The sequence below is a fragment of the Neolamprologus multifasciatus genome, chromosome 6 (genome assembly GCF_963576455.1).
Source record: "Neolamprologus multifasciatus chromosome 6, fNeoMul1.2, whole genome shotgun sequence".
Classification (NCBI taxonomy): Eukaryota; Metazoa; Chordata; class Actinopteri; order Cichliformes; family Cichlidae; genus Neolamprologus; species Neolamprologus multifasciatus.
In genome coordinates, this window is record NC_140444.1 from 22,154,252 (window position 1) to 22,178,276 (window position 24,025).

The 24,025-nt window shown below is 39.3% G+C and overlaps 3 protein-coding genes and 1 non-coding gene across 4 annotated transcripts; 3 read left to right on the top strand and 1 right to left on the bottom strand.

The window, feature by feature from the left end:
* Window positions 1-33: 33 nt before the first annotated feature.
* Window positions 34-8,049, top strand: dnaja1 (DnaJ heat shock protein family (Hsp40) member A1). Its single transcript, XM_085163176.1, has 9 exons — window positions 34-147; window positions 1,424-1,570; window positions 1,664-1,853; window positions 3,208-3,312; window positions 3,402-3,629; window positions 3,725-3,839; window positions 4,034-4,149; window positions 4,760-4,860; window positions 5,093-8,049. Exons 2-9 carry the CDS (start codon window positions 1,439-1,441, stop codon window positions 5,324-5,326), a joined length of 1,221 nt encoding a protein of 406 aa, XP_085019302.1. The 5' UTR covers window positions 34-147; window positions 1,424-1,438; the 3' UTR covers window positions 5,327-8,049.
* A 746-nt stretch (window positions 8,050-8,795) lies between these two features.
* LOC146516967 (WD40 repeat-containing protein SMU1-like) lies at window positions 8,796-19,966 on the bottom strand. The gene is made up of 12 exons (XM_085163174.1): window positions 19,753-19,966; window positions 18,478-18,688; window positions 18,245-18,397; window positions 18,048-18,164; window positions 16,896-17,018; window positions 15,455-15,574; window positions 15,213-15,329; window positions 14,943-15,070; window positions 13,589-13,715; window positions 13,281-13,442; window positions 11,862-12,011; window positions 8,796-10,132 (listed from the first exon to the last, which is right to left on the bottom strand). The coding sequence occupies exons 1-12, from the start codon at window positions 19,776-19,778 to the stop codon at window positions 10,034-10,036; spliced, it is 1,533 nt and encodes a 510-aa protein (XP_085019300.1). The 5' UTR covers window positions 19,779-19,966; the 3' UTR covers window positions 8,796-10,033.
* An 891-nt stretch (window positions 19,967-20,857) lies between these two features.
* Window positions 20,858-20,939, top strand: trnas-cga (transfer RNA serine (anticodon CGA)). Its single transcript has one exon. It is a non-coding gene; the product is annotated as a tRNA-Ser (tRNA).
* Window positions 20,940-21,192: 253 nt separating this feature from the next.
* Window positions 21,193-23,690, top strand: LOC146516969 (perilipin-2-like). Its single transcript, XM_085163678.1, has 6 exons — window positions 21,193-21,346; window positions 21,514-21,718; window positions 22,421-22,503; window positions 22,611-22,824; window positions 22,911-23,044; window positions 23,316-23,690. Exons 1-6 carry the CDS (start codon window positions 21,320-21,322, stop codon window positions 23,577-23,579), a joined length of 927 nt encoding a protein of 308 aa, XP_085019804.1. The 5' UTR covers window positions 21,193-21,319; the 3' UTR covers window positions 23,580-23,690.
* Window positions 23,691-24,025: the final 335 nt, after the last annotated feature.

A 24,025-nucleotide genomic window follows, 5' to 3' on the forward strand; every position in this document is an offset into this window, starting at 1 on the left:
GCTTGTTTGGGTGACTGGGGGTTCCGTCGCAGGAAATAAACGTCACCGGACGCGACTTTCATTTACGATAGAGGCGGGTTAGAAGAACCTTCTAGAAGAGTTGCTGTGAGCGGAGGTTGTGAGGCGACATCATTGTCTTCATATAAGGTTGGAAAACAGTAATTATCTGTTCACACGGTGTTTATCACAAGTGTCATGTGTATTTTTTGGTCGGTGTTTAAGTTGAGAAAACAACAAAGCTAACCTTTTTTTTCCCTTAGCCGGGCTAAGTAGCTCAAATAGCCTCGTAGGGCCCGAGCAGCCCCAGTCTGTGCCCCTCATGTAACAGCATACATTTAACCACTGGATTATGTAAAACCTAAGTAACTGGAGATGTTTGAAAAGTACCAAAAGGAGCGTTCGACAACAGTCCGAGTTGTTTTTATTGATTTAGAAACACCTCTGAAACCAACTGAATACAAACATCTTGTTCAAATATACTGTGATCTTTTATTCCCACTAATAAAAGATTACAAATAGTTGAGTCGCCAAGTTTTACTATCGCTTCTAAAACAAATATGGCAGCGTTGAGTAAACAAATTACTCAACGCTGGACAGAAAGCGAAGGCACTATTGGTCTTTGCTCCTTTTTACAACGGAAAAGGTCTTGTGTCGGACTTGCTAGTTATCTGACTGTTTTTAAAAGGGCTGGATTGAGGCTGTATTTGTGTGGTGCTGGTAACTGGTAGCTAATTATTTGAATCCCCACCCCCACCCACCCACCCCCCGTGAAGGGATTTAGTGACTCTGTTATGATAATAAGGAATAAGTTGCTGGTTTGGATTTGCTTCACCCTTTAGAGTAGGGATGCCAGACTCGATTCACATTGTGAACTCCAGTTTTATGTTGAGTGGGCCAGATTGGTGAAAGTAAAATAATAAAAATGCTGCTGTAGTGAAATGAATCTGTCAGCAGGTCTCTTTAGGCTTAAAGAAATGTGTCAAATTAACAGGAAAGGTAAGTCATTGAATGTCTGGTAATTGTTAACAGAAATTGTATTAGATGGTGAAAAAACAGGAACGTTTTTGTCATTTAGTTCGTTACTTACTACTCTGACATACTATAAATGGCCATGAACGTATGAAAATACAATTAGAAGTCCAAAATTATCGTCTGTGTGCACATTTTCTAAAGCTCTCCGATGGGCTAGGTTGAAGTCTTTGCTGGGCTGATTGTGGCCCACAAGCTTTATGTTTGAGTCATCACCTCCCATCTAATCACGAAGTATTTCCAGGTTGATAGTTTAGGGTGATAGTGTCCATGTAGATCACATGCAATGTCCTCTGTGGTCACAAGATCTCAGCCCAGCTCAGCTCAGATTCACCAGAAGCTGAACATTTATGAACTTTATTTTATTTATGAATATTCTATTTATTTATTTCAGTTTCTCAAGGCAAACATGGTCAAAGAAACAGGTTTTTACGACACTTTGGGTGTGCCACCCAGCGCAACTCCAGATGAGCTGAAAAAGGCCTATCGCAAACTGGCTTTGAAATATCACCCCGATAAAAATCCCACAGAAGGAGAGAAGGTGTGTAGTATTTTCTTACAGTCATTAACATCAACAGGTGAGGCACACATGTCTTCTGACACTGTCTGTCTTCTCTTTTTTCTTTTCTTCAAGTTCAAGCAGATCTCACAGGCCTATGAGATTTTGTCAGATCCAAAGAAGAGAGAGATTTATGACCGGGGAGGTGAAAAGGCTATAAAAGAAGGAGGAACTGGCGGTGGAGGTGGTGGGGGCTTTGCATCACCCATGGATATCTTTGACTTGTTTTTTGGTGGAGGCAGCCGGATGCATAGAGAGCGAAAAGGTAGGCAAATGTTGAGAGAATATAGTTGTGAAATAATATGTAAAGCCGTTTAGTTTGCCTGTGTTAAATATGTTCTCTGATGCGATGCGATATGAAAGAAACTGGTTCTAAAGACTCAGACACAAAGAGTTTGAATCTGTTAAATCATACTATGGCTTGGTGCTGTATGATCTTTAATACACCCCCACCCCTAATTGTGATGTAGTTTGTGTTTTTTTTCACAAGTACACTTTTTTACACTAGAGGTCAGTCATGATACAGATAACACAGGTCTGCAACCTAAAAACTGCACAGGATTCTTTGACTGTTTCTTATAGATTTTTACTCACTGAAACCGGGAAAAATATTTTTAAAATGCAATCTCGTCATGTTTTCTTGCAAAACTCGTGTTTTTAGTGTAATTAAGCATACAATTTCCCTTTTTAAACTGAAATCTGGTATCCTATACTTGAGTCAAAAAAGCATATCTAATAATGATTTCTTACATTCATTTAATATTTCTAAGAGTGAGACTCGAGAAATACAAATAGAAAATACGAGGAATTGAGTGAGGTAAGTGGAGGGCTATTTTCTTCATGGCGAAAGGTAGGGAATCTTAAAAAAAATATGTTTAGTTAATTGTAATAAAACATTTTTAATTGATTTTTTTAATCACTGTTGTGCTTTTTTTATGTAAACTCCTCATGTTTTGCAAAAAATCTGTACGTGATGGAGGGAAATGGAGATAGTTTTTGGATTCAGCAGTGTAAAAACAATAACATTTACCAAAAATATCCCATGCAGCTGAAAAATCTTTTTTTTTTTTTTTCAGACTTGTGTAATTGGCAGAGCCAGAGAATGCCAAGCAAACAAAGAATATGTCTGCACTCATGGTTTTAGCTGAGATAAAGTAGAACAGTCTTTAAAAGCTTGAAAGTTCATGCTCATACTGTAAGAGACTTGTTAGTCACGGGTACACGTGCCCCTAAAGCATGCCTGATTTATGCTCTGTTTTGCTCTAGATGGGACCATGCTTTGCAAAATTAACATCCTTCTGTTTTTGGTGAAGTTTTACAGAGGAAATGGTAGTAGGGGCGTCTTCCTCTTAAATCTCTTTAACTTAAACAACTTTAAAAATTCTGTGCTGACTAGGGCTGCCACGATTAGTCAACTAGTCACGAGATCGTCGACGACTAATTTCTGTCCAGAAGTCCAGACGCCTTTCTTTGCAAGCTCCTTTGACTACAATGACCTGGATGACTGAAAACCTTCACAGACATCTTGTCTTAGTGGTTTCTCTGGGAGACATCTCAGGCTTAAGTGTTACTGCTGAAATCTGTAATATAACTAACTGTGCAATTTTGTTGCCCCCCAGGGAAGAATATTGTTCATCAGATTACAGTGACGCTAGAAGAGCTTTATAATGGAGCAACAAGAAAACTTGCTGTCCCAAAGAATACCATTTGTGACAGATGTGAAGGTATGTTTCTCTTAAAAAGTTGCTTAGATGTTAGTGAGATGTGCGTCACATCTAACCAAACTGTTTCTCCTGCATTATTCATTTGGCAGGTCGTGGAGGTCGTAAAGGAGCGGTACAGGTGTGCATGTCTTGTAATGGCACAGGGATGCAAGTCCGCGTACACCAGTTACTTCCAGGTATGGTACAGCAGATGTCCACAGTGTGCCACAGCTGCCAAGGACAAGGAAAAAGAATCAGCCAAAAGGACCGCTGCAAAGCATGTGGAGGCCGGAAGATCCTACGACAGAAGAAGATCTTGGAGGTCCACATTGACAAAGGTGAGAGAAATGTGAAACTTTTTTTGCATCTGTTTGGTGTGCAAACAAGGAAAACAGTAAACCTGTACATATGTTACCTGGTGACATTTACACAGGAATGAGAGATGGCCAGAAAATAGTTTTACATGGAGAGGGAGACCAGGAGCCAGGGCTCGAGCCAGGCGACATCATCATTGTTTTAGATCAGCGAGACCATGCACAATTCACCAGGTAAAAATAAGCTGCTCTTAAGTGTCTTTTTGTTGTTTTGAATGTTAACTAGGATGATAAACCAAAGTTTGCTTTACCATCACCCTCTCATCCTTTTGTGCAATAAAAATAAAAGTAATTTCCATGTCCATGCTGTAGGCTGACGTTTGACTTTCTTTTTGCTTTTCTTTTTATCTTCATTTTTGCTTAACTAGGAAAGGAGAGGACCTCATCATGTCCATGGAGTTGCAGCTGGTTGAGGCTTTATGTGGTTTCAAGAACCCCATTCAGACACTGGACAACAGAACTCTCCTCATCACATCACATCCAGGTAAATCAAAGTGGAAAATGCTTTTTGGGAGTTACTTTGATTGGCAACCAGATTAGTGTATGAAAATATTCTTATGTATAATGAGGTAGCATCAGCAGGTTCAGGTCTATTTTTGTTTTTTATTATCCTGCTTTAGAGGATATGAATATATTATTGGAAAAAAAAATAAAAATATATATATATATATATATATATATATATATATATATATAAACACATATTGAATTTAGAAACTGTCATAGCGCTTTTTAAAATAATTCCAGGTGATGTTTGAAAGATTTCTCTGTGAGATGTGAACCGTGTTTTAGATGTGTTGTCCTTGTGATGTCCTCCTTTTCCAGAACAGTTAAAATCATTTTATTTTAAAAATATGAATAAACAGTGATGATTTGTTTTGTTTAGATTGACTTAATTTGTAATGGGCCTAATGTTATTGTCAGCCAAGCAAGCCACATTTGGTGTGGCTTGTACTTCACAGTGAAACTAGGCCACCTTGTCAAGACCACTGGACCTCTACTGTACAGTAGTTAAAATAAACTACAAACTCATTCTTACTCAGTTCATTTATTTTGATGTCGTATATATTTTTTGTTTGTTTTTTAAATTACAGGGGAGTTGATCAGGCCTGGCGACACTAAGTGTGTCCTGAATGAAGGGATGCCCACGTATCGCAGGCCGTTTGAGAAGGGGCGTCTCATTATTCACTTCTCGGTAAGAATCTCTTTGGCATTTATTGTTTTTTGTTTTGTTTTTTTTACGGTCTTTGTCTTTTATATTTTTATGACTAAATTACGCATAAGTAAGCAAAGCAGCTGATGAGGCCCATATTTGCAAACATTGACACCATTAAAATAACATAGTGTTAGCATTTTTCTGCATTATAATATGCATATATGGTCTATTGTGGAGCTGCAACTGAATCTATTTACGGATGTTTCATTAGGTGGTGTTCCCAAAAGCTAATTTCCTCCCCGAAAATAAGCTGAAGGAGCTGGAGCGCTATCTCCCAGAAAAGATGGATGCAGAGCAGCCAGACAGTATGGACGATGACCTCTACATCTATGCTGACCTGGAGGACTGTGACTTTGAGAACAGGAGAAGATACAGAAATGAGTGCTACTACATGGACGAAGACGACTACGCCACCACTGGTGGTGTTCAGTGCCAGACGTCTTAAGCAACAGCTGGCCTTTGTCTATTCCAGAAGCTCAGATCCTCATCTCCAATGCAAAGCACCTTTTTTTTTGGTTATCTGTGCACTTTTAACTTTATTTTCATTAAAAATCAATTAGTCTCTTTAGCTTGTTTGAAGTTGGTTCATAAAACTGTTTCCCAGTGCCCTGTGAATGTTAAAATTGCAGGACTTGAACTTAGACGCAGTTCAGTGGAATTCCTCGTCATCTAGGACCTTTTTATCTTTCTTCTTCTTCTGTCATTCACACTGTGATTAAAGATGAGGGCTGGTATAACAGGCTTCAGGGAAAAGCGTGACGGCCTGCTTTTTGTGCAGTTACACTAAAACTGATGACAATAATAGGTAAATAACCTATATATATATAGAGAGAGAGAGAAATCTAAATCAGGCGTTGAAAACCGCTTTTTGAAGACTCATCCATTTTTGGTATCTGTAGCCCTTTCAGACATGAAACATGTAACAGCGCTGAATCTGTCAGTCTCTTAAAGTAACAGCATACTGTCTTTCAGTCAATGTTCCTCATGCCTTCATTCAGACATCCCTGTGACTGTGACAGAGAGAGCCACGGTATGTGCACAATATCAGCTTTATTTGTAAAAGTCTTTGTATTTATGGGGACGTGCATTGTCAGCATTGACTCTAGCAAAGTCTAATGACAATTGTCATTAAGAGCAAGGACATCATCCCCAACCCTTTTCACAGAGGCTAGAAAACTTTATCACAGAGGAAATCTTTCTCTCTGAGCAGTTTAGAAACTGAGCTGGTGTTTTGCGTTCTATAGTGAACTGATTGGCCCACAGAGCTACAACAGAGACGTGCACGCTTGTAATAGTGTGGGTGTCTCTCGGTTGTGACTGCATGCAGTCAGCCAAATACACATATTTTCTGACCTAGTGAGTTTGCTGCTGTAACTTTAACTCTTTACCCTTTAAAGCCTACTAGGAGTAACCCTTGAAGTTCTTTTGTGAAGCGCGGTCACATTTCTGGTTACAGTACATAATCACAGCGACACTTCAGAAAAACAGGAAACTATTTTAATGGTTGTAAAACCACATCTTAATTGATATACAGTGAGATGTCAAAACTCGTTAAGGGAACAGGTGAGGTCATCAGATGTCGTCTTTATGGGGGAAAGAGTTAATGAAAAAGCGATCAGAGTGCTGATTTATACAGCTCAGGCGTGTTTGTCTGAAAGGGGCTCACGAGGACCAGATGGTGGTGGAGGTGCTTGGAAACTTGATTTAAAATATTAAAGCTGTTGTACCCTTTCAAGAGCTATTTTTTCAGACTTTTTATGAAAAAACATGTCACAGGTTTGAAATCAGTGTAGTCATGATTAAAACAGGGAAACGGGAAGTTCAAGCCACTTAATTTCCAACTAATGTTTGAGTTTAGCGTTTTGTTTAGTTTTTTTCCTGAGCTGCAGTCAGTTGTCTGTGACGATGCCACGCACGTCTAGTATAGTGTAAGTGTGAGAGAGTGTGCAAAGGTATGTGCAATCACCTTATATTTTGAAAGGCTATTTATGATTCTTGTTATACTCATTTACATTTCATAATTCTTTTCTTTTTTAAACTAGAATAGGTTTACATGCTAATATTAAAAAACAAAACGTATCCTTCCGTGCCCCGCTCCATATTGCCACAACGCCACAGTTCATCCTCTTCCTGAAATGCTCGTCCGGAAAGGTCCAGCCTGCTCTGATTGGTCAGAAAAAGCTGTCTGTGAATTAAGTCTCAAGTTTCTCAGGAGCTGGGAGTGCATGAAGACTCCTGCATTCAGTCATTGTGACAGTAACAGAACATTTTGTGTGCTTTGCCTATGGCTGAGACATTTTAGAGACATTTCTTTCTGTGGAAAGAAGAGAATAACTTCCTTTTTGTCCTTCTCTTTCTTACCCATGTGTGTTCCCTGACATTTTTTTCCCTATCACTGGACCCGTTTTTATTTTATAAAATAATAAAGCATAACCAGGGCTATTTTGAATAGGTATGATTTTTCTTTGGAAACAGTGGCATGGTTGTGGCAACATTGTACTCGAAAAGGTTTCTAATGTCTGCCTGTTTAGTTTTGTTGTCAGTTTAAAATCATTAGAAGACAATGAGATCAGACTCCAAAATCTGGAGTTTAAATGACAAATGAAACCAGATATTAATATTTTTCCATATTCCTTGTGAACCTTGTAAAAGCCAAAATGAGTAATGGGAGTTTATGGATGGGCTTTTAAAATAGATAAACCTGCAAACTTTATACCTCATTAAAGTGTCTGCCTGTTTGAAAGCCTTTTCATAACTTAACTTGAAGTTACTTGATAATGCAGTTTTATTTTTCTTTCTTTTATCTCAATGGTGTTTGCCTTGGATGTTGTAAAACAGTCATGCTCACAGAAGCAAGGGTCTCCTTAAATAATGTTAGTAGTTCTTGAATGCAGATGTGAATTTGCGTGCTCATAATGTAAGGGGATTTCAATGCAAAGAGTAATTCAAGTAAATGTTGCCAAGGTTTTAAATTAACTTGATGCATGTTTGGACCAGTGGTCTACTTGTTTGTGTTCATGTTTTCTAAATAAATGTGATTTAATGGTCTTTCTAAGTTTCTGTGTAACAGTGCTTGATATCTTTTAGAAAATCTGTCTCTGCTGTTTTTCATTAAACTGGATTTTTATACCCAGATATTAAAATTCAGACACCCTGTTACAATCGAAACCACTGGCTCAAAGTATTTTTTTCCTCTTTCTCTGTACATCTCACACTCTAGTCATTATTCAGTTGGATGGAAATTAATATAAAAATAGTTTTGTTTTTTTTTCTAAAATTGAATATTTCCTGGGTTTTAATCTACAGTGATCATATATCAGATACAGCCGCGACAGGATGCTCTTTTTTTCTCCCCAGTTCGAAGATTTTACATATGAGGGTTTTTTTTGTTTTTTTTTAATCTTCTGGTCCTTAGCGGGTTCTGAAATTAGGTAAATACAACCTTAAAATTCCAAATTATTTAACAAAAACTAAGACAAAACACAAAAATGGTGTGAAAGATGAGGTATACGCCATGATTCAGTAGTTTGTACAACCACATGTTGCAGCTTTGAGTCATTTGTTTATGCACAGCAGTCTCAATCAGGTTTTTTTCCCTTCTGTTGTAGATTTGCTGCTCGTGTTTAGGATCATTGTCCTGTTGCATGAAGTAATCTGGGGCAAGTTTGAGCTGTCATACAGATATGAATCTAGATATACAGAGGAGTTTATGGTTGACTCATTGGCTGCAAGGTCCTGTACCATTATGTTGTTCATCATTTGTAGTTAAATAATGTTAGAATGATTGTTATTATGTTTTGATATGTAGAACATTAGAACTGGAAGAGAATGTACTCTCTTCTTACTATATATAAATTACACAGGGAAACAAAATGGATGATATTCTTTTGGACTTATCTTTAGGAAGATATAATAGTTCATACATACAACTTACAAACCCGTTGGGTTCTACAACCAATCCTGTTACTTCCAGTTTTATTAATTCTTCCACATCTGGAAACTTGTTAGTGCCGAGCAGCAAAAGATTCAAATTGACTGTCCTTTAAAAAAAAATAATGTTGCAGATACAGTACTTGGATAAATTGCCATGTCGGGAACAAATCTAGCACTAAAGCGTATTATTATGAAATAACACAAACACCAGATTTTTAATTTTATTATCATTTGTCATGTGGTTGGAGATGTTATGTACAGCATAATGAATATACCAAAAATAAATAATTCAGTTGCTAAACAATATCTCGCAGTGATAAATGACGACAGTACCAGGTAGTACGAACAGTTACTGCTAGAGGAAGTCTGTTGCAGGTATATGTACCCTATCTATGCACAGGAACATCAGACACAGGACAATAAATGTGTAAAATACATTTGTTGTTTATGCACAGGATACAGAATGTGTATCTGTACAGGGTTATCAGTCATCATGCATATTTTAAAGGACTGCAAAAATTACTGTAGAGACACATGTAGGCAGTGCACTGAGGTAGCATGCAGGGAACGCAGAGAACAAATAAATCATGACATCAGAATCGTCATTTGGATAAAATCTAAAAATTAAGAATAAAAAAACATTATTATAAACCAAAGCAAATCAATCATATACCTGATATTGTTTGTTTATGCCCAAACAAGAGGCGATTTCTATTATAACTATTTTCACAACAGTTCACCATCATGCATTTTCATGTCTAATAAAGACAGAAGAGATGAAAATGGGGATTGAAACTGGTGAAGCTGGATTCATGAGGAAGAAGGTGTAAGGTATGGAGGACCTAAACATCGTTGCAAATGCTAATGAATTACAAATAAATTACTCCATAAATAAATAAATCAAAATATGGAAGGAAAAAACATGTTTAAAGTGCAGCTACTATTATTTTTTTGCTGAGAATTTGCTGACTTAAAGAAAACATGAATATTGGCATTCTTACCTTAAATATTCCACAAGGAATTAAAAAAGAAGAAGAAACCAACATACAGAATCCTTTAAAGTGGGGAGAAAAACTTTGATTGGTAAATTTATTTATAATTTAAAGGTGGTTTTTCATATTCATTGATTGTTTTTTCAAAGCATTTTCATGGCACATGGATTTTAATACACCGTGTCAACAGCTGTGTAGGTCCTCCACAATATAATGCAGGTGACACTTTAAGGCTTCCACAGCCTCAGCAGACCGTCTTCACTGTACGTGGCGATCAGATTTTCATGTGGGTGGTGAGTGATGCCAATTACGTCTTTCTCGTGAACCTGTGAGTGCAGGGAAGACAGATCAGCACACATTCTCCATCACCCATCAGTTGCTCCCACCCACCCCTTACCCTGTTATTGTTACTCAGCAGCAGTGACATAGCTAAACAATAACAACACTTAAAAAAAAAAAAACTCCTGCGAAGATCGTGGAAATCATTTACAGTAATATAATGTCACTTTGATGCTACAGATGGGCAATTTTACACATTACTAGGTGATTTATAGACATCAGTGTGCCAGGCCTGGTTGGAAACTAACAGAGATTTTGTGTATTAGGGTAAGATTTTGTGTTTAGACTGTGATTGATATGGATGTGTAATGGGTTTTTTCCTCTAGTGGATTGCCTAGGAACACCTTTAAAGTTTAGCCAGCATGGTGATTTATCACATCTGGCCAGCATTCACCTTAGACTAGTTGTGAAAATCCATTTCTCTAAATGTGCAGTAAGAAGAGTAAGTAATATGCAACAGAGCTGAATGCTTGTAACACCTCAAGAAAGGCAAAAAATAATTGTTAACAACTTGCAACAAGATGCACTGGCAGAGATGTGCAGCTATATTTTACGGTGATAAACTGTTTTAGGAGGTCACAGTAGAAACACTGAAATAACAGTGATAACTGGTTGAGACCAACAGCTGACAGTAGAGCAGCAGGGCGATATGACCAAAAATATTTATCACAATATACATTTGAAAGTTTGCGATAACGATATAAGTGACCCACCATCAATGTATTTTCACTTAAACAAGCAGCTGTTTTTTATGTGCATTAAAGTTATATAAAAATGCAACAGTGCAAATTCCTTGCTGACAGTTTAACCAAAAGGCATTTCCAGTGGAAACTGGCCGACATATCCTCAGCATAACCATGTATAATATCCACAACACTTAAAAAGAGGTTATACACACACAATACGGTAATATTATGTTGAAGCACAGTACGTATCACTCCATGAGGCTCCTGCCTACGATAGCCGTAATGCTCTGACAATCTATCAAGTGGTGTGGCTTCGTAGCTTAGCAAAACGTGAAACGTTTAACAGATTTCCGAGTGCCGTGTACGACATAAAATCGTTTCGAGGTCAGTAAACAACCAGAATTCAAATATAAGGCACTCGGGATTATAAGGGGCACTGTCGATTTTCAGAAAAAGGATTCCTATAAGGATTGATTTTAAGTGTGCCGTATTTTCCAAAAAACACAGTAATAACGACGGCCCGCTAGCATGCTCTACCAAAAATAGTGCTTTGTTGTGTATCTGACAGACGAAAGCCAAACCAGTTCCACACCACTGAAGTTGCAGCATTTTTACAAACCAATTCTGATTCATCCGTTTCATTCAACGATCCGCTTTCACCCTCCTCATTCTCCGTCGCCGCCATGCCTTTTTCCGCCATGTGCGTATGAAAACAAAGGCACTGCGTGTGCACGTTTTACCCATATTCTATGGCGATATTTCATTTTCTTATCGTTGCCCGACATTATACCGGTATTACCGTGAAAGGTATGATATTGGCCCAAGCTTAGCTGACAGTATGCAGTAAAGCTCATTTTCTACACAGCATGTTTTGGACAGTAAGTAAATAAAAGTTTCAAGCTGCCAAATCTACTTTTTTGTAACCTAACATGGAAGCTTATTAGAGTGTAGACGAAAAACACTAGCAGCCCAAATGTTAATAGATGCGAAACAGTTTTAATAATAAGTGAATATTAGCAGCAGCGCTTACAGTCAGCGTTTTCTCCAGCCTTCCTGTTGTATAGCTGAAGCAGTAGAGCACTAAGTCCTCCCCCACACAGTAAATCCACTCCCCGCGGGGTGACAGGGTGCAACACACAAAGTCTGCTCCTTTTCTGTCTGAACTGAAGGTCTTCACAGTCTGAGGAGATGAGAGAGAGAGAGATGTTAAGCTTCCACAAATATATTCAAGTGTGAATCTAAAACACCAACAAAAGGTTGAGATAAACAATACATTGTAAGTAACTTTGAAAATGCATTGTCTTTTCAGTTAAAAGAACCATTTGGGGGTGATTGTTTTGGGGGGAAATGCACCAAAATGTGCATTCTTTCCAAATATTACATACCACTGTCCTTTCTTTACATGGACTTAAAAGCTGAAGTCAGTCAAACTTTACCTTCAGTTCAGATTTGCTCATTCATTTTAAGGAGCTAATATGCAGGTTTTGTTACATTTTGACAAAGACTAGAGAGTTTTTCTTGCATTTCCTGTCATAGACTAGTGGATTTGTCCACTAGCGATGTTATTCACTTTTTGCAAACTACTTTTCTGAAGTCTTCAATTTAGTGTGTAAGCCATCATCTGCTGTTTTGTAGTATATTTTACTGCTAAAAGTACCACAAATTACAAAATGAGAGTTACTTGAGTTACTTGATAATGCAGTTTTATTTTTCTTTCTTTTATCTCAATGGTGTTTGCCTTGGATGTTGTAAAACAGTCATGCTCACAGAAGCAAGGTTCTCCTTAAATAATGTAAGTAGTTCTTGAATGCAGATGTGAATTTGCGTGCTCATAATGTATGGGGATTTTAATGCAAAGAGTAATTCAAGTAAATGTTGCCAAGGTTTTAAATTAACTTGATTCATGTTTGGACCAGTGGTCTACTTGTTTGTGTTCATGTTTTCTAAATAAATGTGATTTAATGGTCTTTCTAAGTTTCTGTGTAACAGTGCTTGATATCTTTTAGAAAATCTGTCTCTGCTGTTTTTCATTAAACTGGATTTTTATACCCAGATATGTATTTGAAGCAAACTTAAAACTGCTAACGAAGATCATAAATGGATTAGGAAAGTGTTTACTGAGACCGAATAAGTCACCCCACACTGGCCATTAGAGAAAATGTAGGTTTATGACATCTCCACAGAGGAGCAGCATCTTTATACTGTAAGTCAAACAACTATTGATAAGTCATCAACTTTAGTCATACTAATTAAGCGGGAGTAACTAACTAACATACATAATTAATTTTTTTTTTACAATTTTCTGATGACTAATTGAAAATTAATTAGTAGATGAAACAGTAATAATAACACTGTTTAATGCAGCTGTAATTGCATTAATAATAAGCATAGCAAAGTCTCGTTCTTTAGATTTAAATGAGGTTCTATGAGAAGAGTAAGTTGCTCTCACCTGGCCATGCATGCTCATGACGACCACAGCGTTGGAGTGGTTACAAACCACAAAGTGCTCTGGATTTTGGGGGAGAGGGATCACGTTGTTGACGGGGACATCCAGTGTCCTCGACAGACATTTAAAAGTGTGGATGCACTCACAGGATTTTGTGTTCCAAATCTGAACAATACACGAGGAAAAATCTCAGATTTTAGAGTAGCTCAGCACTTTCTCAGCTGTCGTGTGTAATGACACCAATCAGAACAGATCTGAATGACTTTCTAGAGTCGACTGATGTGGCACCACGCTGTTAATGCAAATTGTACCTTCACAGTGCCATCTGATGAGGCGCTGATGATGTGAAATCCATCTTGAGTGAAGAACACATCGTTTACGAATGACGAATGGCCATTTAACTCCTTTAGCGTCTTGCCTGACTTCAGCTCATGGACTCTGGAGATGACATTGTTGAGGAATTGATTGAGATAAAGGACACTGAAATGAATTAAAAGGGCAGTGCTGAGTCATTCTAACAATCCCCTCTTCAACTCAAAGAGGGGATTTTACTCGACAGCGGATGAAATGTGCCACTGAGCTGCTGATGTGCTATTTTTAGCTCCTCTGTGTGGCTGGGTGCAGATTTACTTAAACCGTGACAAAATGCCTAATGCCTACTGATTCGCTTCCTGTCCTGCAGGACAATATATCATTTGTAAACAATCCACCCCGCGTGTGGAATTTCAAGCAGAGGAACACGTTGCAGCTTTGTGCCTGAGCACATAGTTCCTTGGCTACACCCACACAGCACATGTGCTCCCAACACTGCGGAGAGGCTCAGCCCACACCCCCAGAATTCAGAAATAACATTCAGCTCCACAACAGTGAAGGGGATTCAGTGCGTGCATGAGGGTGGGAGCGAAAGGAAGACATCTTTGTGCTTTGTAGGCACTGCGTATTTACAGGTGCACAATGTATGTGAACAACTGGCATCTTGCACTTTTAGTTGAGCATGTTTTTTTTATGACTTTTGGGGGGAAAAGTATGATTTCCAAACACGGATTTTGTAGCTTAAGTGGAAAAATGCTGAGTCACTGTAGGCACAATTTCTAAAATGTGCTCTAGCAGACAGTTTAGAAAGCATTAAAGAATTGAATCTAGTTTTCAGTTTTTTGCTAATCAGCTGTGGGATGTAGAAAGAGACCGCTGCTTTCCTCCTGCTGAAGTGACGCCCATGTGTGCACCTTCAAAACTTTTGTGAATCATGTCTGAGGGCAGTCAGATTTCTCGCTTGCCTCCCACGGTAGACGAGGCAACTCTTGCCACAAGGCTCTCAATTTAAATGGTTTCCTCTTTGCTTTTGATATGTCTCTAAATGTTTTTCAGATTTTCTTTTTCATTTCATTTTTAAATTAGTACAATTTTAAGCTATTTGTGTGGAGGGCTTTACATCAACCACAAATATATTTTTAAATGTGAATATATTACTTATGTGAATACAGTCAGTGTTAACCCTGCAAATTTAAACTTAGAATTTTAACAATGTTACATGTAAGTTATGTTAATAATGTAATAAAATATAAACACACACACACACATTCTCTACATTATGTTGTGCAAGAGGAATAGCTGCAGTCTGCAACGTATTCACTACACAGAAACCATGACAACATCGAATCCCACCTGATGGTGTGGTCGAAGGAGGCACTGAGGATCTGGTTGCCATCTTTGGAAAAGCCCAGACAAGCCACGCCTTTGTTGTGAGCATGCTCAAACCTACGCATACACAAGCCGCTTTGGATCTTCCACACCTTCCCCAACAACACACACACATTTCAAAAGAAAAATCAAAAAATAGATTACGTCAGCAATATATTCATAAATCGTATGGATACAGTAATTGATCGTTTATTTTATCTGGAAAGTACACACACAAATATGAACCCATCCAACCTTTATTTTGCCATTCTGAGCTCCAGTAGCCAGTAGATCTGTATCCTGACTGAAGCACATGCACAGCACAGCATCATCCATCATCATGAAGCTGTCTTGGGCCTGATATTTTAAATCCTGGTTTATTCATTCAGCAATGAAAACACAAAATTAGGAAAATGTGGTATTACACAGTATGTAGGAGGTGATGTGTTTAAAATAAATCTTAGTATTTTTAGTTTCCTGATTTGAAATATATTCACCTTGCTAATTTTTCCACTGTTGAAGTTCCAGACCTCAATAAAGCCATCTACTGACCCCGTAATTAAATACTTTCCATCGGGTGAGAAACGGGCACATTCCACGTGTGACCGCCGCCCAAACTGCACACACAGAAAAGCTTATTAACGCTTGCAGCACACGTGCTTTCCTGTTTGATTTGCAGCCCGAGATTCACTATCAGACAAGGAAATATGGCACTAATTAATATTAGGAGACTCCAGGGAGACGTTAAGTTTTTCAATAGCCTGCTGTTGTGTGGGCTGACTATTCTCACTTAATGACCTTGGGCAGAGAATAAGCATGGATGAGCAACTCAGGCTGCTCCATCTGGATAGAAGTGATGAGAGCACAGCTAGAGACTAGATGAAGTGCCTTCAGGTGCACAAAGTAATTAGTTTGCAGTGTTTTGTGTGTATGTATTGGGATAATAACCAAGGAAATAACCTCTTCTTTAACCTTCAAATGATGGACAATAATTTGTACAGTTATGATATATTCAATCATACAAATGTGTCCTGTTATTCATTTTTCTGCCTACTTCTCCAACCACTTGTTGTGAAGCTGTTTTTTTTTTTTTATTATTATAGGTGTTAATTTTATGTGAATTCTCCATTTTTAATCAGTATATTGTAATGTTTTGCAGTGAAAGATCCAATTCAGTTAGTACATGTTGTTTAACAACAGCCAAATAGACAAGTAGGTAAGCCTGCTTCTTTCAGGGATATTTGGACAATGTTTGTAGGCTTGTTGCCCAGATAACGTATTGCCGGAGGCGATCTTTGTGTGGATAAACAGCTGGCAGCGTGCAGAGGCAGGTGCACTTTCATGTAGTACATCCCTTCTAAACCAACCAAGCATAAAGATCTGGTGAAGTTGTGAAGCCAAAATTCCTTTGGAAAGGATGATTAGGAGTAATGAGTTTTGGTGTCTTTTAGAATTCTGAAAAAAGTCACATTTCTGGCAAAATCAGTCAGTATTCTGAAAAAAGAATTCAGTTTTTGAGAACAATTTGAAATTATAAGAAGAAAGTCTGTATTTTGATTTTTAAAAAAGTCAGAATTTGGGTCCGGAGGGGGTTTCAGAATTCTGAGAAAAAAGTCCAAATTGTGTTTTTTCCACCCTCAGAATTAAAAAAAGCCATGACCTCACATATTTTTTCCAGTGGCCCTAATCAGCTTCCATGATTTTTGCCTAGAAAATACTGAAAATTGTCACTAATTATATTATAACATGTTAGAGTATCTGCACATAAAGGAAACAGTGTCAGAATGATAAACACAAAAAGAGCCATAAAAAGTTTTCCTGTATAAAATGTAACAGTGTCATAAATCACCCCAATGGATCATTTAGTTGTTAAAATAAATTTGGTCACTTGAGTGCTCTGCTAGAAAACAAAATCATTTTCCAAGTGCCATTACAGACCTTGATGTGGCGGTACAGCTGGTTTGGAAAGGTCTCTTTCTCCACATATTTCTCTTTGCTGGCAGATATATCAATGGTCATATCAGGGGAGAGGTGATCTGTATACTGCTGTAGTTTCATAGACTGCAAGACGGTGAAAAAGAGTCAGCAGAAAAAATAAAACTGTGAAAAACTACCAACTTTATTTTTTATTTTCATGCTGTGTCCAATAATGTAATGCAACTTCTGGCAGCAAGAACACAAGTTTCCCACTTTGAAATATTGTCCAAGTCCAGTTTCTTTCTTGTTTTTTCCCTTATTTTTAACATGACTGTTATTAGCCTCCTGGATTAGACAAGTTATAACTTAAAGTGAATGGAGGCTATTCAGAACTTTGCTGTAGCTGGCAGCACTTGTGTAACAGCTCACTAACAAAAATAGCATCTTGCACAGGAGGATGTACAGTACAGTATGTCTCTGAGAATGTAGAAACTCAGTCTTGAGAAACTCACTATGTTGCCACGTCAATCACTCAAATTAAAGAATATAACTGAGCTTGTTAACATGTCAGGGATGAAACTGCTAAAGAAAGTGTAAAAGAAAATAAAGTTAAATATAAATACAAATGAGGGTCTTGCTCTTGTTTTACGACTGGTGTACTGTTCTTTTGTTGTTGTTTTTGTAGCTTACCTGCATCCTTTAAACTTTAAATCTCTCAAAAAATGGTTTCAAATTTACATTACTTTTTGACTAAATGTGCAGAATTTGGAGGTATAAAAACGTTAATACATTTTTCAGTTTTTCACACAGAAAGAACTCTGTTAAAGGTCCTGATCAGAAGACACAAACGTGTGTGTGTGATCTATTTCACCTGGAAAGCAAACAGCCCAGTGACTGTTATGTTTTACTGGGATTTAACCAAAACTGTCTGTTTAAAGTGAAATTCTGTGTCCAAGTAAGACACTCGGAAAGTTGGAAGGACTGCAGAAAAGTGTTTGTTGCCCTCAGGAAACCCTAATTAAAGTGCTGTTGTATAAAAAATACATAAAACTGAGGTATTTGTTTGGTATCTTTGACAAACTATCGCACAGTGTTGTCTCCATCGATTAAGAAGTGTTACTTGCCCTGTAATTAGAGAGGGTTTTTCAGAAGGATATTTATCAGTGCACTTACACCAACTTGTTCCAGGAGTCCTATAAGGCGGGAAGGGGGCACCACGCTGACCTCCCTCACCAGAGCCTCAGCTATGGCTCTGCGCCGTTTCTCCTTGCTGCTTCCTTTTGGGTACGCCTGCAGTGGGATTGAAAGGATGGTAGCTATACCTATGAAGCGCTCTCTGAAGCAGCTGTCCGAGCACTTTGCTTTCTTACCTCACGAGGGTCAAAGTAGGAACAGGTTAGCAGGTTCTCCAGGTGGCCGTACCTTTCTGGCTGGGTCTGCTTCAACATGATCATCGGGTCGGTTTGCCTGAGGAGCGAGCGAGCTGCGCCCACCTCCCTCATTTCAATGAGCTCCATAACAACCTGTTGAAGAGAACGTGATCAATTACAAATAAAAAAAAATGAAGCCAAGGAAAGCATTAGCTGAACATCCAAAGACTTACCTGCTCATAAAGGTCAATAAGTATGTTGTCAGGCAACTTGAGAGATTCAATAGCCAGCAGGACAGAGTCCCAGTGACCCTTGTTTATATCTGCAATAAAGCTTTCGATGCTTTCCACTGTGTTGAGGGAGACGGTGGTTTCCTCCTGTAATGTGGTTAGCGTCCGGTAGAGGTTGTTCTCTTTGAGGTACTGCATTATCAGGCGTATCACACTATGAAGACAAAGGGGAAATGTTCAACAATATCTGATTTGTGATGGTGCCACACGTGGGCACAGCCTTAAAAGGAAAAGGTCGCAGCACAAAAGGCCTGTCTCATGTGGACTTTTGTTCCACTTTAGAGCCAGCTGCTGGGCATAAAGCTGTCCTATCCACAATCAGAATTAGGATATTTGATCAATCCCAGAGGAAACTGTGTGGTCACAGTTGCTCCAAGACAGTAAGAACAGTAACTAAGTAAACTAAATTAAATAATACAATATACAACAAAGCTGCAAAACAAATATACTACCTACAAATAACTCTAAATTATAAATATCCCAGTATATTACAAATTTAAATTTATACAATTGACAGTCAAGGTGCCCCTTTTATCTTCCTCTCTGCTGGACCTTCATTTTTATGGTTTCACGTGCACCAGTGGCACCTGCAGATTAAACGAACCTCACCCACTGATTCTACGAGCCAGTGCTTTTGTACTAAATTAACTCCACTTTAAGCAACACAAAAATTTGACATTCCTGCAGTTGTCTATTCCTGCACTCCCCACAGGAATGACTAACCACCAACAACAACAACAACAAAAAGCACACCCACGCCTTTACCAGGGGGGCGGAGATCGTCTTAGATCAACAGGCACATGTGGAGAAAGCAGGAGCCCCTGACTGCAAAACAGTCCGAACCCCCCTCACACACACACACACACACACACACACACACACAGCACGACTACAACCATTTGAGCAGCCTCACGTGTCAAATTAACCATACTGGTCGCATTAAACTGGGTATCAATAACACTGGAGGTTTCACAGCAGACGACAGCAAAAATCAGCGCAGTTTCGAACACAAACTCTAAAGGCTCCGTTTACGCGGCTTATTTTAAAAGGGGAAATAAGCAACGATCCCACACACAGAAGCAAAGATATGTCACCTAATAAGCGATGGAGCGCATGACAGCAGATCAACCTTATTATTTTCTCTTAAAGTCAAACAGGTGGTACAGTCCGATCACTTTTTTGTGCACACAAACAAAGGCAAACAGAGAGCGCACTTACTCCGCGGGCTCCATCTCCACAGCCATACTGATGCTGATGTTGTCTCTCTGCTGCTGCAGCACCAGACTGACTGTTGTGACGGCTCAGCTCTCCTCTATAAGCCACGTGAAAGCCGTGTGCTGAGGACCACCCACTCCACGTGCTTCTCCTGTGTCTCCCAGTATTTTATTTTATTATTATTTATTTATTTTTGCGTTAGGGTAGGTACCATTCCCAAACCCTGTGATACACCGCCCCCCGCCCAAAAAAAACACAAAAAAAACCCAAACACACTCCCTCCGTAGGAGTTGGGGGGGTGGGGGGGTGGGGGGGGGGGGGGCTGAAAAAAACGGTTTCGGAGCACGTCGCGTGCAGGAGACGCGTCTGCCGCAGCCACAGCAGCAGCAGAAGCGCTACAGACAGAACCTCGTGGCTCAGAGCGTGCTCCTCTGTGGGGGCCAAAACATCACTCTTCATCACTCTGGCCGTCCTCTAACGGAAACCGCCTTTTTGTCCTCAACTCATCGGTATGCGCGCACAGACCTGAGTGCGCATACGAGCATCTTTACAGTACCAGTCCCCGTAGAGCACACGCGGTGATTAACTTGCCTTCCCTATAATTAGGCGCTACGATTATAAAGCATTTCCCTGGCAGTGGGTGTAAATCAGCCGCGACATTTGCTTTGTTTAAACGTTTAGTTTTTTACAGCCTGCTTTTCGGCATATAGACACACATTGCACAGATCTGCGAAACAAGCCCGTCGGAAAGCCTCGTTAATCCATAATTGGGTTAATCATTAATTCTGCGGCGCATTGGGAAAACTAATAACCTCCCAGAGCTCGATTATCAAACAAGCAATCTGTGGCAGCTCACACGTAAAGAAAAATACCTAATTCTTCTCACATTTATGTAATATTGTAAGTATTTAGGCCTTTATTTCACTCTCTTATTTTGACAGCAGGCCTGTGTGAGGTGATTAAAGCAATAAATGAATCCCATAATATGATTATTGGCTAATATTTAGAGTTAGGTATGAACATGCGGCTACCGCTGACTCCCGTTGTCTGCCCCATGTAGCATTCTTCTTCTTCCTGTTTAATTGGTTGACATTTTTGCTGACACATAGCTGTGATGGCCGAGTGGTTAAGGCGTTGGACTCGAAATCCAATGGGGTTTCCCCGCGCAGGTTCAAATCCTGCTCACAGCGTTAGGGTCCTCCACCGGACAGGTGAAGTATTGCAGCGGCATTTAAAAAGCGTCTGTATTATTATTATCTGTATTATTCTCTGCAACAACATTAATTAAAAGTCCTGCGGGTGATTCTCACAATTGTGGAGCTTACGCCAGTATGGCTATCGTGAGCAGACTATTAATTTGTGACCTTATTCTTGCTATGAAATCACGCGAGATTACAAGGAGAGTTAAGAACAGGTGGGCTACTAATTGACTCTCCCACGCTATTTGAGCGGAGGTTTTCGCCCTGGTTGCTGTATTTCATTTTAGCCTTTACATTGAATATGTGAAGTTTCCGAAAAAGATTTACATTTTAAATTGTTTTTGTTCGGGTCTTCTCAAAGTGTACAAAAGATGACTGTAAACAACAACAACAACCAGGTGAGTACAATCAAACACCCTAAGTCCCTTAGTCCTATACTTTTACCGAAACACCAAATGTTTTTTATGCTCATTTGGCATTTAAACGCGAAAGAAATGAAAACACTTCTTTCACCATGGCTTTCACACCAACTTGGCTTTCCAACTCTCTGCTGTCTCTTTTGCAGAAAGCACCCAGTGCAGCTGCCAGGCTGGCGAATCTGCCCGTCGTTCGTTCGGCTTGTGCCAGACTATCGGTCTTGTACACGGGCACAAAATCCAGGCATCCCGGCCTGAAGTCTGCGTGTGAAGTGCTGGAGAGCAGCGTGACAGCTGTAGGCAGAGCAGCCTGTTACAGAGCGTCACCTGTCATTGTTAAACTGGAGCCCCAGAGTAAGTAGCTACTGTTAGGACTCTTCCATAAAGATGTAGGAAATGACATTAGAGCATCTGGTTTTCTCAATCTTTCAACTACCTTAATCTGTATAGAAACTGGTGTAAACACCTAGATCCTTCTGCAATGCAAAGGGTTTTTGTGAACATTTTAAAAACATTTTTATTCGGAATTTCTCGCACAACGAGCTGTCTAAAGTCTGGTTTGGAGTTGGAGAAGTTTTAACCAGCACTCACTGCCACTTTATTAAGTACTGCTGTGGCCCAGCTGCTTCAAGGTCCAAGGTAGTGTATTTCAGATGATCGTTTGCATATTTTGATTGTAACAAGTGGTTATTTGTGTTACTGTCCTCTTCCTGTGGCATTAACAAGGCATTTTCATCCACGGTTGTTTCTTTTTTCTATTCACTGTTGTGTGGGGAAAAATCCCAGTAGTTCAGCAGTTTCTGAAATACTCAGACCAGCCGCCAGGCACTACCATCATGCCATGTTCAAAGTAATTTCAATCATCTTTTGTGCTGGGTTTGAACTTCTGAATTAGGTATTTGTTTACAAGCAGTTGAACAAGTTAACCTGACAAATTGCAGCATCAGGATACAATGCATTACATTAGAGATGAGACTGAAATGACATTTTTCATTGACCATCAGGTCAAAGTTGCATTTTGGATAAACACCAACACTATTCGTGGGTATGTTTCAGTTTCCTATGCAAATGATGTTGCCTGCAAGAGTCTCGACTGGCTGGAGGCTTCATTCTCTGTAATTGTGTCATCCACAGAACAGGTAACATTTCCTTTCCTCATTTAAGTCCTTATAACTCACAACAGGTCTATAAAGTCTGGAATAATAAATAAAATGTTTTCTGTTGTGATTTAACTTTCTTTGCTCAGATTGTTATCCCTGCCAAAACCAAAATGAATGAGATTCAGGCTGGGATGAGCATTGCAGCCAATCAAACCATTGACTGGGTGATGAGGAGGATGAATGATGGCATTAACCGATCACCTCTGAAGAAGGTCGTTGGTGTGACAACTGTGGGACTGGACACAGCTCTGAGCTTGTCAGAGGCTCTGGTGGACCAAATGCTTCCCCCAACACAAGAAGGTAACCTAAAATTCATTTATTAGCTTTCTGTGTGATTTTTGCCATTTGGTTCCATTTAGATGCCTTTCTTTTCTTCGTATCTCTAGAAGAAGCTCGTTTGATGGAAGGTTTTGAAGTGGTCGTGCTCAGGGGCCGTTACCCTGAGCGACTGTGCTCACTCACTGCTAAAGTGTGTAGAAGGCTTTACCATGAAGCAGGGTCCAAGATTCAAGCTGTTCAGGTGTGCTGTGAGCTGTTCTTGAGGTGTTTAGCACAGAAAATGTACATAAAACATTAACCTAAGTATCTGTACCTCCCACTCTGCATGTATGTTTTTACTTCCTAATGTCTCCAAAGTGCTTGCTCATAGGGGGTTGTCTTATTGTTAGGGTTTTCTATTATTGTAGGGCCTTTACCTTACAATATAAAGTGCCTTGAGGCGTCTGTTATTGTGATGTGGCTCTGTACAAATAAAATCGAATTGAACTTGTTGAAATTTGCTTTTTACTCAGGAGGTAATGAGGAGTTCACCTGGGCCTTCAGCTCTGGTTCAGAACTTGCAGACCAGTTGGCTGAGTGTCCAACGGCTGCCTCAGTACCTGCAGAATCAGGCGTTCTCTGGGTTTTTCTTCATCATTCAGATGTACAACTTAAACTCCTTGCCAACCCACAAGAAGCAATCTAATCAAGGCAGAGGTTATCTTCGTACTTCCATGCCTCAAAGGGGTGTAGCCCGGAAGGGGAGGGCTACCAAGAGGTCTGGATTTGACAGCTAATGTAACATTAAGTAATGCATGTGTCATTGATGTCATTTACTGTAACTTTTTGATATGTGAGCTGAATTTGTCATCTTACTGATCTAAAATAAATATCTGAAGATTCATAGACTTTGATCTTGTCCTTTCAGTTGGATAGCTGCTCTGCAAACAATCACTCAGTGGCAGCTTCTCCAGTTGCTAAGCTTATAAATGACTCAGTTTATAAGCACATTAAATACCAAGAACAAAGGCACCTTAATTGGCACAGACTGAGACCATAATTAACTAGAGGACATCCTCCTAAAGCCCTGTTCATACAAACCAGCTGACTGCCGATTTGAAAGGCAGTTGGATATATTTCTAATCTTTCCAACTTTCTTGCTGAGTAAATACAATAATAGTAAAGTTAGTTAGTCAAGCACATGTCCATTATGGACAGTACTGCTCACCCACTGCATGAAACC

Excerpts from the sequence above, each read along its gene's own strand:
- LOC146516967 (XM_085163174.1), bottom strand. The coding sequence starts at position 19,778 with ATGGCTGTGGAGATGGAGCCCGCGGA. Across the intron at positions 18,689-19,752 it reads GTGGAGATGGAGCCCGCGGA|TGTGATACGCCTGATAATGC; the intron begins GTAAGTGCGCTC and ends TTGTCTTCATAG. Across the intron at positions 12,012-13,280 it reads TCATGAGCATGCATGGCCAG|ACTGTGAAGACCTTCAGTTC; the intron begins GTGAGAGCAACT and ends TCATCTCCTCAG.
- LOC146516969 (XM_085163678.1), top strand. The coding sequence starts at position 21,320 with ATGACTGTAAACAACAACAACAACCAG. Across the intron at positions 22,825-22,910 it reads GCTTCCCCCAACACAAGAAG|AAGAAGCTCGTTTGATGGAA; the intron begins GTAACCTAAAAT and ends TCGTATCTCTAG. Across the intron at positions 23,045-23,315 it reads CCAAGATTCAAGCTGTTCAG|GAGGTAATGAGGAGTTCACC; the intron begins GTGTGCTGTGAG and ends CTTTTTACTCAG.
- dnaja1 (XM_085163176.1), top strand. The coding sequence starts at position 1,439 with ATGGTCAAAGAAACAGGTTTTTACGACACTTTGGGTGTGCCACCCAGC. Across the intron at positions 3,630-3,724 it reads GGAGGTCCACATTGACAAAG|GAATGAGAGATGGCCAGAAA; the intron begins GTGAGAGAAATG and ends ACATTTACACAG. Across the intron at positions 4,150-4,759 it reads CCTCATCACATCACATCCAG|GGGAGTTGATCAGGCCTGGC; the intron begins GTAAATCAAAGT and ends TTTAAATTACAG.